Source organism: Agelaius phoeniceus, chromosome 10 (genome assembly GCF_051311805.1).
Source record: "Agelaius phoeniceus isolate bAgePho1 chromosome 10, bAgePho1.hap1, whole genome shotgun sequence".
Classification (NCBI taxonomy): domain Eukaryota; kingdom Metazoa; phylum Chordata; class Aves; order Passeriformes; family Icteridae; genus Agelaius; species Agelaius phoeniceus.
The window spans coordinates 12,872,906-12,887,479 of record NC_135274.1 but is presented as its reverse complement, the minus strand read 5'-3'; the positions used below and the strand labels follow the sequence as shown (position 1 = coordinate 12,887,479).

The window sequence follows — 14,574 nt, the reverse complement described above, 5'->3', positions numbered from 1 at the left end:
TTGCAATAGCACATGCAGCAATGAGAAAAAGAAATTTTAAACTACTACTATGAGTTATTTTAATAAAATGACCTCAGCAGCCATAAAATTTTCAGACTGACAATATCATATTTGTAATTTGATCAATCTCAGTTTACTGAGTAGCTTAATTGATACTGAACAATGCTTCATTTTACGAGAAGATAAATAAAGTTCTCATCTAAGTTATGCCACTGTTGCTGTCTTCACTAGAATATTCACCCTAAGTATTCAGGGTAGACTGAGAATAGATGAAAACCATCCCACCCCAAACTCTTCACACAGCTCTACAAAAGTGCAGCAAGCTACCTATCTAAAATCTACCAAGTTCAGACCTTAGTCCATCTGCAGAAATAGAGCAATGCTTAGCATTTTTATTTATTTATTCCACTGAAGCACTGTCAATGCCTGTGGAGGAAAAGCCCACAAGCAAGCTGCCTCAAGTGATTGGAGTCAGAGCAGATTGGCCGTTTGTGGTTGACCTTGCTTTTCTCATCCCAAGATTCTGTTTTTTAAGGTGGTACATGAGCTCTTTGCTCTCGTGTCACGGGGACAGATGAACCCACATCAGCAATAGCTGCAATTCTAAATAGATGCTTTGGGTGATTTGTTACCCTTGTTCCTAAGTGGTTGTTGATTCTTACACTTCAATACCTGCAAAGGGGAGGTGGGGGGAACCATATGCACATGTACAGTGTCTGAATAATAACCTGACACTGACGCTCAGAAACCAACTCTTCCTCAAACAGCATTAGAAAAAAATACATGCAGCTGTTGTGCAGGGAAGTCAAAGGAGGCCAGAGTTTAAAAAAGGCAGTTCAGAGACAACCACTTCTGTAACACTGGGAAGATTTCAATTATTGCAAGGAGGCTTTATGTACTATGGAGCTTTCTGCAGCAGCACAGGGCCCACAGGTCAGCACTGAGCTGGCCAAGCCTTGTGGAGACACTGCCGGGGCAGGACTGGCTCAGAGCAGATGCACCCGCAGCTGTGTCCCTTGAAGGCCCTTCCTGCAAGCCTGGGGATGTCCAGGAGTACTGGGCAGGCTTCACCACAGCTCATCAGCCCAGATCTGGGAACATACCAGGGACACTCCCTTCCCAAGGACACCGCACTCTGGTCCAGCTGCATGGGGGCTCTCAGCCAGGCTAGGACCAGGCTGTACAAGCTACACTCGCCTTCTCTGCTTTGGACAAGCCTGAACACCGAAGCATGAACACTTCCATTTCCCTCTGGTTTCCCCAAGGCAGGGCAGGAGAGGAGCCTGTTACCCACTCGTGTCTCCACACCCTCCCACAGTGAAGAGCTGGACACACACACTGAGGGCTCTCAGAGGATAATGGGCTCCCTCTCCCTCTACAACCACAGAAACCATCGGGAGACACAGGACCACACCTCCTCAGGACAGGACTATTTCACAAGGTTTCATCTGAATGCTACCTCCTGAATCCCAGATCAGTTATTTACATTACCCACTCAGCACTTCACCCCAAAATGCTGCAGAAATTCAAGTCACATAGTAATGGCACACGGTGACTGTACCTTGTCACTGCAACATGACCTAAAGAAAAACGAATTTCATAAGCAGCCTGATTTTAAGTCTTCAGTAATACTTTACATCTTTTACAAAATATTTGTTAGCCCCCTTCCTGCTTCTCTTTGTGGAAAAGCCAAGCTGTAAACAAAAGCACAAAGGCAGGAGGAAATTAAGACTAAGCAAGATCAAAAGATACTCTTTTCTACAGGGCAAAAAAGTCCAGGCAATTCAGTAAAAAACACAGATTCTTAATTGCTCTTAAGAGACTATTGGGTAAGATCAGCTGTTTTAGAGCCCAGGACATGAAGCAAAGAACAAGAGGTATGGCAATGGCATTGAGAGAACAGATTACTGAAAAAGGCATTGCATAATAGAGCAGTTACAAAATACACCGTGATGGGTGTGCTCCTTTAGCTCTCTTGTTACTTGGCTTAAGCTTTCTATAACCACTGATGAGAATTTTGTAAAAGCTGAAATGAAAATTAATTATTAAAAAGTACCTGAAATGCTAAGTGATTTTCTACCCTGAGGGTTTTTAGCTGTTAAATATACAATTGATTCTGCAGATAAAATACTTCTGTGGCAAAGCATCTTTAGTCCCACTTGACCCAGAACACTGACATTTATCACTCCTCCATTTATAAACAGCTACAAGATAAAAGTAATGAAGAAGTTAATTGGATCTGAAGTGATCATCTTCCCACTGCACAGTTAGGATTCTCCCTGTCCCAAATTGATTTTAGTACCTACTTTTCTTTCTAGAAAGCCTCATCTGGTCTGTGCCAGGTATAAATATACAGCATTTAAGAAAAAAATAATTGGTTTATAATAGTTTCTCTGCTGAATACTATCCTGAAACACCTTATGTTACAGGGAGAAAAAAAATACAGAAAAAACCCTCTGCATATTTCTAAAAGAGATTCTTTATAGTGTATGACAAACAGATCAAAGGCATATTCTTTTCTCATTATCAACTCATCTATTCAATACTATTCTAAGAAAGTCTTTACAGTATGCATGCACTCTTCATATTTTCAGTGTCCCAGATCACTGCAGAGCTCTCATTAGCAAACACACCACATATGTCATGTGTTGCATCACATATGCAACAATTTACATAATCTTATAACAATGTCTCTCATCGGGGAAAAAAGAAACTTTTTTTTTCTTTTTTCTAAGACCTTTTAGATCCTGCCTCTGGAGGTGCAGCCAGTGAGGCTATTTACATGCCCAATAGGTTTTCCCCAACACATTTACAAATCTCTAACTGTGAGAAGCCTGTGGACACACCAATGAGGCACCAGGCCATCCTGCAGCACTCTGTGCCTGCAGCTAAGCACAGCTTTGGCTTTTACAAATAGTTCACAAGAGGCCAGATCCCCTTTGATTTTAGAATTTTATTTCCATCTCCCCACACCTCCACGTATAAACACTGAAACCTCCCTGTTTCTCCTCCCTCCCCCTCTCCCACCCACAGAAAGGTTGCATGGTGAGGTGATGCGATTTAAAGCCACATCAATGCCTAACACACAGAACAGGTTTGGAGAAGGGAAAGCCTAACGTGAAAAAAAGAAGTTGAACAGGCTCTTGAATCAAAAATATCAATAAATATGTAGTAAAATTTCACTTTTCCCATCTTGAAGAATTTTCACAACAGAGGAATAAATTCAGTAAAATAATGTAAAAGGTGTCCTTTTGCAGGAAAAACCAGTTTTAGAAAACAAGAGTGTTCTGAAGGCTGCAATTATTGTATCTGTATGTAAGAATCACAGAGCCTCAAGCCTGCTGTCCTTTGGTGCTGCCCATGTGTGCCACAAAGGTGGTTTGTTACTGAGACATCACACATATGCTACACACACAGCCCCAGAGGATGTGTCTTTGCAGAGGCCCTTTTGTAAAAATGAACAAAACCATTACAGTGCTGTTATAAATATTCCCTGTGGTTAAAATGCAGACATAGGAAGCAAAGATTTACCTGTAAAGCTTATCAGGGTAGGTACCAGACTGATGTATTCTTCTCCCAGTAAAGTCTCAGAGTAGGAAAGAAAGGCCATCCACTGGATTCAGAAGGTGCCTGTATCTGGAGTCAAACCATGAGAACAGAACAGAGCCACGCTGCACTGAAGCATCCACCACCCCAGCCTGAAATACACAGCACTCCCAAACAAACCCTGCACTCCCTTAGGGATCTGCAGCACCACTGGGGCAAGAAAACAACATCTTCATTTTCTGTTCAGATTTTATTTGAAATCTAATTCAAATTGTCAAAGCTACAAAAAGGGGGAACATCTGGGTTATTTCTGCTATGTCACAACATTCTAAAAACAAAATATCACTACTGCCAGCAGATCAGTTACACACATTTCTGATGAAACTTCTAAACACAAAAATGTTTCTTTTGGGAAATAGTCACAATGAAGATATTTTGTACAATATAAAACAATGACAGGTCTACAGATGCCGATACTCATGAGTATACACGTGCATTCACAAAAAAAAAAAAATCAGGAATGCTTTTTTGTTTTTAAACAGACTGTTCAGGCACAAAAACAAAACCGCATTTCCAGTAAGTGACAGCATCATAAAAAATATTAACATTGTCAGTGTTTGCTTTTCTTTGACTTCTTGTGAGATCTGTGAGGAGAACGGGACTGAGACCTGGATTTTTTCCCTGACTTTTTAGGGGATCTGGATCGTGATCTTCTTGATCTTTTGGGTGTCCTGGAGCCAGATGGCGACCTGCCAAAAAAAAATTATGTCAAATATTAATAGAGAAAAGCATTTTTTCCTGAAGTTATTTGTATTCATTTATTGAGCCAAACAAGGCAGAAAACATCTTTCCTAATAATGGAAGTAACAGGATGATATCTTGCTTCTGAGAAAAAGCATCCATTTTTACATTATATAAGGTTTTGAGAGTATTTTGGGCTTAACTTCAGTGCTTAGGACCCACATGAATAATAACACACACTCATGTCCTTAAACCCACATCAGGAACTCACAGCCTTTCACATAAGCCTCAGCCAGCTTGGCTCTTGTAGGAATTGCAGCCTATGTCCACAGAGAAATGAAAAATTATGTTCAATTGTGTTATAGTGAAATACTTTTGATTCTCATCAAGCCTATTCAGAATGTGATGCAGCCCCACAGAAAAAGAAGGGACACTGAATAAATTTACTGTCATCTAACCCACACCTAATATATTGATCTAATATAATGAAACCTGAATGAACATCATATTAACTCTAAAAAAAATCTCAACTACTTTTCTACTTTTATCTGAAATCCTTATTTATATAAGCACAAGAATACTGTAGTTATATGTGCTATGATTTTCTTCAACACCATCAAAGGAGTATTCCTCAGCCTGACTGAGGAATTTTATGTCAGTAAGATATTCTATACCTCTAAAAGAAGTGGAAGGTGAACTTCCAAGATACAGCAGCTTTAGCAGAATAATAAAATTTCACCTCAAGTTTAACATTAACTAAAGACAAATATTTGTGTCAGAGGTTAGGAAATACCTAGCTTGGAAACAAAACCACATAAGCAGTATCTGATTTTTTTTTCCCTTAAAAAACAAACTGTGGGAGTGAGGAGCTTCCTGTAAGCTGATCATCAGTGAAAAGCTGCATGGTCACTCCAATTTGAGAGGTTCTACAGAAGGGCTACAGGAATTTTAGGACTACAGAAGATTTATCCTTTGAAAATAAAACACTAAGAAAGTAGCAAGGTACTCTGGTTTAAAGCAGCATTTCTTAAAATCACCAGTAAACAAGTAAATAAACAGTTTAAAAAACCACAGCAGAGCAGAATCTGGAGCTGATTATCAGGGCAGGAGGCTGTGTGGACTTCCAACCCCAGTGCTCAAAGGCATTAATGAGGAACGTGCACTACAGATCCTGTGAGACAAAGTACCTGAGTATCAAATGTGCTCTGCTGAACCCCCCCCTGCCCCCCAAAGCCCAGCCAAGCACTCCCACCAGCTCCCTGGACCAGAGAAGATACCAGCTCACCTTTTGCCTTTTTTACTGGCTTCTCTGGGAGAGTCTTTGTGCGAGGAGCGGGAGCGGGAGCTCTCCTTGTGGGAGCGCTCGGAGCGCTCGGATTTGGGCGAGGGTGACTTGGCGCGGCGGCTGCCGCTGCTGCGGGACGGGCTGGGGGAGGCGCTGTGCCGCCTCTTCCTGCACGGCAGGGAGAACACACGGTCAGAACATCTGCTCCCCTCGCAGGCATGTGCTTTAGCCCATGGCATGTCAGTTACTGGTAAGTAACTAAGAGATTGTAGGCTTTGTATTATTAAAACAAAAAATCAAGTTTAACGTGTGCCACAGATTTTCTCTGCTTGAAAAAAAATTAAGGGCTGTGAGGCATTTGGTAATAATGATGGTAGAATGGTAAACACATTCTGTCACAGCTCCCTGAAAAGCAAGGCCTTTTACCATAGCTACACCTAGAACCACGGCAGAGTTTAGCATCAGAAGATCAGCGTCCCATCAGCTGCTCAGGATCTGCACTGGAGAGGAGAGGAGTACCACTGAAAGCACTGCCTATCATCTGTGCAGGGGTACCACTGAAAGCACTGCCTATCATCTGTGCAGGGGTACCACTGAAAGCACTGCCTATCATCTGGGCAGGGGTACCACTGAAAGCACTGCCTATCATCTGTGCAGGAGTACTGAAAGCACTGCCTATCATCTGTGCAGGGGTACCACTGAAAGCACTGCCTATCATCTGTGCAGGGGTACCACTGAAAGCACTGCCTATCATCTGTGCAGGGGTACCACTGAAAGCACTGCCTATCATCTGTGCAGGGGTACCACTGAAAGCACTGCCTATCATCTGTGCAGGACTACCACTGAAAGCACTGCCTATCATCTGTGCAGGGGTACCACTGAAAGCACTGCCTATCATCTGGGCAGGAGTACTGAAAGCACTGCCTATCATCTGGGCAGGAGCATCACTGAAAGCACTGCCTATCATCTGGGCAGGAGTACCACTGAAAGCACTGCCTAGCATCTGGGCAGGAGTACTGAAAGCACTGCCTATCATCTGGGCAGGAGCATCACTGAAAGCACTGCCTATCATCTGGGCAGGGGTACCACTGAAAGCACTGCCTATCATCTGGGCAGGAGTACCACTGAAAGCACTGCCTAGCATCTGTGCAGGAGCATCACTGAAAGCACTGCCTATCATCTGGGCAGGGGTACCACTGAAAGCACTGCCTAGCATCTGGGCAGGGGTACCACTGAAAGCACTGCCTAGCATCTGTGCAGGACTACCACTGAAAGCACTGCCTATCATCTGTGCAGGACTACCACTGAAAGCACTGCCTATCATCTGGGCAGGGGTACCACTGAAAGCACTGCCTATCATCTGTGCAGGAGCATCACTGAAAGCACTGCCTATCATCTGGGCAGGAGCATCACTGAAAGCACTGCCAATCATCTGTGGCCAGTCCTCAGGACAGTTCTGACTGAGGCACTGCAGGCAATTCACTGCCACAGGACACTGAACTGCACTGTCTGCAGCATCATTTGACCATGCTTCCCCAGGGCATAAATGAGCAAAAGGGTAGCTCTGTTCAAAGGGACCTCGCTTGTCGATTGTCAATTGTCAAAAATGACAATTCCTTTAACATTTTGGAGCATGTTTTAATAGCCAAAGCATGGGTTTTGTTTGGTTTTTTGTGTTGTTGGGTGGTTCTGTGTTTTTCTTTTAAAATCAGATGCATGATACAAGGTAATTTCAAGGCTGTCATTGCCTGCAAAGATACTGTGAGGGTTTTCCTCCCATCCACTTCAGCCCAAGGAGAGCCATACCTCTCTTTTCGTGTTGGTGTACATTCCTCTTTTTCCTTCTTATCTTTGGACCTGGTATCAGACTTTTCCTTGTCCTTTTTGTCTCTGTCCCGTTCTCTTTCCATCTCTTTTTCTTTTTCCTAGATTATTAAAAGCATCATGATTTCAGATAAGGTGTGAGTAATTATTAGAGGCAATCAAGCTAATGAGAAAGAGCATAAAAGCAGTGAGCACTGATGGAACACAGCCCATGACCTGAACTAATGGTCACACCCTCCCAGCTCTTTGGGCCCTTCCCTCCTGCTTGGGACACAGCACAAGCATTCACTGTAACACAAACTAACCAAAACATGAGGGTTATCAGCCTGGGTGAGGAAATCTGAGTATCCAACTGGAAATGAACAGTCTTCAGTGTTACCAATTTCAGGGAAATCTTACAGCTGTAATACATTTTCTGAACTAAATAAACATGGAAGAATCCCAGGAACCTCTTTCTACTTTAAACATGTACAGGCATCCATATTAATCCATACTGAAAATATACACTCATAACCAGAAGTTATCTAAAGACAAAACAAAAACACAAACAAGATTCTGCAGTAACATCTACTCTGTCAAAAACAAACAACTATAGTCCATTTCTAGGTATCAACAGGACCTTTGTGAGAGAAAATATATACCCTGAGCACACTGAAGCTGTCAAATAGAAAATTAACTACACAAAAACAAAGCTCACCAGCAAGTCTGAACACAGAGATCAGATGCTGTGGTTTTTAGTACTGATCATTCATTACAAAAATCAATTCCACGGCAAAAAAGAAACAGATATTCCCTGCATACCCCATAAAGAAGATAAAGAAGGGGTGATTTAGCTCAATGGAAGAAAGGAGGGATGGTGGGAAAAAAAATAAAAACAGTAGAAGGAGGGGAGGTAACCTAAGTGCAGGAAATACCAGGACATTTATCCTCATCTAGTCTCAAGTTCTTTTTACTGGGAAGGCTTAGCAGTAAAACCTGCAAGTGTCCTTATCCTTACACCTATTCTTACAAACTGCTGTTAGGTATCTCTAAAATCACTGCACTCTCAAGATGTGCCAGGTTTATTTGACAGCATAACTATGTATTTCATCTTGATAAATAAGAATAAATAGTATTTTGAATAGCTCTAAGTTTCTAATCTCTAAACAATATACAATGCTGCTGGGAAATTACTCTTGGAAAGCTTATTGTAAGTTTGATAAAAAAAGAACAACCAGCCACCAAGTTCATGGGAAATGTAATCAGGATCAGTATTACATTACTGTTACAAAAACTAACTTTATTATGGCATTAAAGCAAAAGATGAAGTTATTCCCTTAACAACAGAGTTACTATTGTTTTAAAGAATGGCTATAAATATTTCTTTCTTTCTTGAGAGTGAAAGAGACAATTATTAAAAATCCAAAATATTGTGAGCTGGTTGAACTAATTCAACACAAGGCATCTGAAATTTTATCAGGACTGTTATTATCCATTTCTGTTTGTTTAAGCTACTGTCTCACTAAGCATTCTGTGCTTAGTGTACAGTAATTTTACAGAAAAGTAAGAAAACTTACTTACACTTCCACCAAGAAAGTATAAAGTTTTACAATACAAATCCACTTAGAAAGAAAATTATAGAAGCCTCATAAAGTCTTAACTGCAAACATCAACCTCCAATGTGTGCATCTCCTTCAGCGACCAGTTTACCTAATTTTTAAAAGTCTTTTTCTTCAAGGTACTGTGAATTAGTCAGATATTGAGCACCAAATAATGCAAATAACAAGTGACAGAAAAGCCCCTGGTAGAAACTGCTCATTTGTATTTAACTTCCAAGGAACTGCATGGGTACCTAATTCCATCAGTGATCTGTCAGGCTGTAAAACCAGATGAGAAAAGCAACTGTCATTCATCCTCCCTCACTATATGCAATGTCCAAAGAGGTTGTTTTTTCATTATGTTTCAAATGTTTGAGATCACATCATATCACATATAAGATGTTAACTTTTAAAATCACTCTGACTTCATAGTCCAAAGAGGTCTTCTAAAAATGGTCATGGTACAGAATTAGTCCCATTTGGGTAAATGGATGAGCTGGAATTATTCAGGAAGCTTAGACACTGGAGAATCAGAAACAGATACACTGCTTCAAACTATTTTCTCCTTTCCTTGAGAAGCCTTTAGTGCAACAGATCAATTACTAAAAGCAAAAGGAGAAGTCTGATGGACATCTTCAATTGAGAGCTGTCCTGTCCTTTCCACACTACCAGTTTGCTTCATGCAGCAGATGCAGGAGGGCTCTCTAAGGTTTCTGTGCAGGCTGTGGTACCCAGCTATGCAGTGGATTAAAAAAGGAGATTGTATGTATTCTGCAGAAAGCACTGGACTTAGACATGCAGATTGACATTACAGCAGTATTTTAACAAGAACCATGTGTTGTTATGTTCAAAGCCACCTTACATTCAATAAACTCAACAGAAGCCTATCACAGAATCAGAGGCAAACACAAAGAACAGTTCTTACCCTCTGGAGCAGCTTGTCTCTATAGTGTTCAACCTGTTCCTGAAAACTCTGGCCTGGCTTCTTGGGTCTTTTCCCAGACTCTAACTCATCCTGAAACTTCATCACCTTAAGCTGTGGAAATAATACTGACCATTAGATTATGTGACTTATTATTATCCAGTTAGGCAGGTGGCTGAAAATGAAATTTCCATTACATATAATCTGTATTCTTCATTCCTTCTATATGAGCTTGTGCACAGAGATACTAAATTTATTTAAACTGGATCAAAGTAACAAAATCACAGACTCATCTGCAGGCACCTGCAGTTGTTTACAGACATGGTGAGAACTAAAAATAGAGGGAATTTTTTTCTGTTACTCTACTAAATTCTGTTCCCATCATTAGTACATTGCACCCTTGTATTTCTTGGGTCATTATCTGTTTTTTCTCTTTCAAAATGAAATCATTTACTGCAGGTGTCAATATATTCTTTCAATTTCTCTTGTCTACTTCAAAGTTTCCTCTGGAAACAGCCTTTTTTTCCATTTAACCCTTAAAATCAAATGACTGACATAATTAGGACATAAAACAATGCACCTCCTCTTCAGGGCTGCTTGCACAGAGTGCCTGATTTGAAAGAACTGATTTTTACTAACATAATACTTTTTCATGTGCTAACAAGCTTAGCAACCGAATTCAGTTCCCACATGCTGCTAAAATGTAACTCTAAATTTGCTGCAGTTTCCCTGACAGAGTCAAAGTTCAGCAAATGTCAGAATTTCTCCATGTGGTTTTTTGGTGGCTTGTTTTGGTTTTGTTTGGGTTTTTTTTTTGGTCCAGATGAACTAAAACCTTCTCCAAGTTGATTCACATTGTGAAACTTCACTCCCATCTCCTAACATTTGTCAATTCTTTCCTCCTAGTGACAAGTCCTTGTACAAACAATCATTCAATTTTTTTTGGAGGTGTCTCTTTTCTGGGGAAGGAGGGAAGAGCTTGGTAATAATTCAGGTTGTATTTGTCAGCCCTCTTCCAAATGTTCATGCTCTGACCCTCCTGCACATCCTGTTCCAACACTGATATTCTATATATGAGTAGATTTTTTCAGTGCTCGAGCTTTCATTTTTTGCAAACATACAAAGTTGTTTTCTCTTTATAAGTATTTCATTCTTCCACACTGAAAACACACAAAGGAAAAGACTTTGCAACTGTGTCCATTTTGATTAACTGAAAGGATTCTCATTCTCCAGGTCCTCAATTCCCTAATAGGAAGTAGTCACAAAATCAAACTCTACAAGTTTTTTCTTCCCTCTCAAAAATCCAGCAGACTGCATCTAATCAGCCCTTCCAATCACTGACAGAAAGGAAAGGTAGCACAACCTAATCATGAGTATGTTAAGAAACATAAAACCCAAGCAAGGATAACACTATTTTGAACAAGATCCCCTTTCCCTTCAGTTACAGAGCTTATGCCAACACCACATTTTTCATTTTAGTCTCAAATGTAAGGGAACAACTTGCCTTGGGGGAAAAAGAAATAAAAATTTTTAATAAGCACTGTTATCTCATACCACAGTAAACTTCTGTCAAGTGTTCTGCTTTCCTGCCTCACTCACAGAGCTTGCTCTACCTGCAGTTGAGCATTTTTTCTGACAATTCAGCCAATGGAAAACTGTCACTATCATTTGTCACATACCATCTTCTATAAAGGCATCTTTTTCTTCCCCCACTTTAAAAGCAGAGTTTCAAAGGCAGAACTGCCTTTTGGAACCATATACTCAGTGTCACTGGGTACTCCCTGTTCTCCTAAGAAATCAGGAGAGCATTTCCTACCACCACATAAACTCCAAGGTCAGCAGCTGCTCAGCACCTTCAGTACTACAAAGGAGGAGTGCAGGGGAGGCTTAGCTGATCCAGGAAGCCTCTTGGGCTGCCATGGCATGAATATGCCCATAAGATTTTAACTCTGTTTTCCCAACTAAATAACCCATACAGTTTAAAAACAAAACAAAACCAAACCAAAAACCAAAACCAACAGAAGTCCACAAAACCCCTCCATCCTCATAAGATGTATTTCTTTACATTTTTAGTCACAAAGCTGTGACAGTCTCTGTTTAATCATATTTTGAAAGCAAGGAAGCCTAAATCTATAGCCCAAAGTAACCTGAGATGAAAATAAACTAGGAATCCAAACAACAGGCTTCACCTGATTTAATAAGCTCAAGAGATGCAAAAGATGCTGCTATGCATGGCATACAACCCACTGTTGGCAGGAAGTTTCAAATGGCAAGAGGAATTATTTGCATGCAGCTCCTCCAGAAACTGAGGGTGGAGTGGGGGCTGAAGGTGATCATTAGCAGGTGCCTTGAAAAGAGAGGAAACCAGGAAAGGCTGCACTGTGCTAACAACTCACTCAAAACCGCCCCAGACTCCAGCTAGGGCAGGATCATGAGGGGAAGGTGCCTGACAGCCAAGAGAAGGCTGTTACTGGATTTCTGGTTTTGTTTGTTGTTGTTTGTTTGCCTTGTTATACATACAAACCAGCAAAGAACTGTTATTCCCTTCCCCAGAAGCAGAGCAAAATATTTCTTTGAAAGCTTGATTTTTCCAGCAAGTCTACAAGTAGTGGCACTTCTGCAGCTACAATATTATCAACAACAGATGACAGACATACTGACATACACATGTAAAGTATCTCTTCTGCCACAGAGCCCTCTGGCCTGCTCCATCACACTCCCAGGCTGCCATGTGTCTTGGAGCTAAGCATTTCCTTGCTTTTGGCTTCATGAAAAATGGAAATAGAGTCAAAGACTTAAAATAGACCAGAATCTTCTGTGTAGTCATCACCTTCAAGAAAAAACTGCTATAAAGAGCAAAACTATTGGTTAAGCAAAAGCCCATTTGTCTCATCTGTTGTTGTTATTATTAAGGCACAATCAGGCTTAATAGGATAATTTTTTTATTAGAGTATCTTTATGCCATTTTGCAGTAGCCTTAAATGAGCCAACTACAGAGACCTCCACAGACTGCAAAAACCAAAGGGTTATATTTTGTTCTAGTGATGATTCCAGATAGCTCCTGTGACCTGACAAACAAATATTCAAAAGTTGAGTATTCTGCACACTAAGCACCATAATCCAGAGAAAGAAATAATGGAAACTGTATGGAACTTGTTGACAAAGGTAAGCACCTGTCCTTTGTGACAGGCAGGAAAATCTCTGTGGCTCTGGGCAGAAAAATGAATTGGACTTGCAATACCAGCTGAGGGGCAGGAGGTGTTTGGTGTGAGCATCTGTGCAGGGGGCAGGGAGGCACTGGCAGAGCACAGCCACAGATGGTGTAACAGGATCCCCTCTGCTCCTCCTGCAGATGGTGTCAGCAGCCAGGCTCAGCAGCAGCCCTCCACACCACCAGCCTCCTCCCTCAGTCAAACTCTGCTTTCAGGTGGCCAACACAAAGGGGAGTAAAGCCAGCTACTAAAAAGGACTAAAATCCTGTTTAACCCTTTTGGAAGCACCAGTATGTCTAATCTGTGATGAGCCTGCCTCCTGCTGCAGATGAAGCCTGTGCTGTGCATTTTTGTTGGGAGTAGGATTATCAAAATTTGTGCAGCAAGGTGGAGGCAGAAGTAAGATACCCCAGATAAGGTCCAAAGAGGACTGTGCTGCTTCATTTGTCTGTGAGTTTATCTACACTCTAAGGGAATAAGCTTAATGAACAATTTAAATAATAAATTCCCTTTTTTTACCACTTCATAGCACTACAGTCTCTTTACAAAGAGAAATACACTTTTTTTTACATGTTTCAGGGGGCAAGAGAGACACACAAAGCACCATAAAGACCACTCTGAAATTTGAGTTATAATATACAGCAAAGTGCCAGTCTTTCCACACATAAAGAAACAGTTAGGAAATCACTGTTCTTCAGTGTTATAGGAAAGGCTCTGCTCCTGCTAACTTCAGGAAAGAATTCACACTTCAGAAGGATTAACAGGGGCATGAGGGAAGCAAACAAAAGGTTCCTAACTTGCCTCCTCTGATGGCACTAACCTAATGGCTGAGGCCAAAGTTTGTTTCTTACTTCACTTTCTCCTTCCAGCTAACAAGCTTAATTTACTAACTGTGCCAAGAGAAAGAATTGTTGCTTTATTAATGAATTTCCAAAAAATGCATGAAAAAAAGTTTTTTAGCTTCCCTGGCAGTCATTGAGTAGACTGCAGCTGGAGAATTAAACTTCACCAATTTTTTTGCTAAATATTTTACACAACACTTTTTACAATGCATATTAGATGGCATAATTGGTAAAGCTAGTAATTAGTTGTTTTTTTCCTCAGCTCCTTTCCTCAAATTTAATAATGGATGTGGGTTTTGGCAGGGATTGGGTACATACAAAGAAGAAACCATGAGTGTAAATGCTTTGAAGTAGTACAGGGAGTACTTTCCTGTCAATGACAAACTTGAGGAAAATTTTAAGTACTCCTACATAGTGTCTGAAATGTTCTCAAAAGCAAAAAAAAATTTCTCCTCTTCAGGCAATTCCAAAAGTCTGAAACAAAAATGGTAATTTACTTACCAAAAAGAATAAAATGCAAGCATGCACTTGAAAAACTCAAGCATTTGCCACCTAAAACTTTTACTGACAGAATACACTGCTGAAAGAACTTAAAAACACTTGTGCAGTGTAAAAGTGACAATGG

General features: G+C 40.8%; 1 protein-coding gene across 11 annotated transcripts in view; it reads right to left on the bottom strand.

The window, feature by feature from the left end:
• Positions 1–3,777: 3,777 nt before the first annotated feature.
• U2SURP (U2 snRNP associated SURP domain containing) overlaps positions 3,778–14,574 on the bottom strand; it is a 50,464-nt gene continuing 39,667 nt past the window's right edge. For all 11 annotated transcript variants that reach the window (XM_077183926.1, XM_077183927.1, XM_054638886.2 and 8 more), the window contains 4 exons: positions 9,899–10,009; positions 7,379–7,497; positions 5,573–5,740; positions 3,778–4,295 (listed from right to left, as the gene is read on the bottom strand). In XM_077183926.1, the coding sequence (XP_077040041.1) occupies positions 4,157–4,295; positions 5,573–5,740; positions 7,379–7,497; positions 9,899–10,009 (537 nt within the window). In that variant the 3' untranslated portion in view covers positions 3,778–4,156. The remainder of the gene's footprint in view (positions 4,296–5,572; positions 5,741–7,378; positions 7,498–9,898; positions 10,010–14,574) is intronic.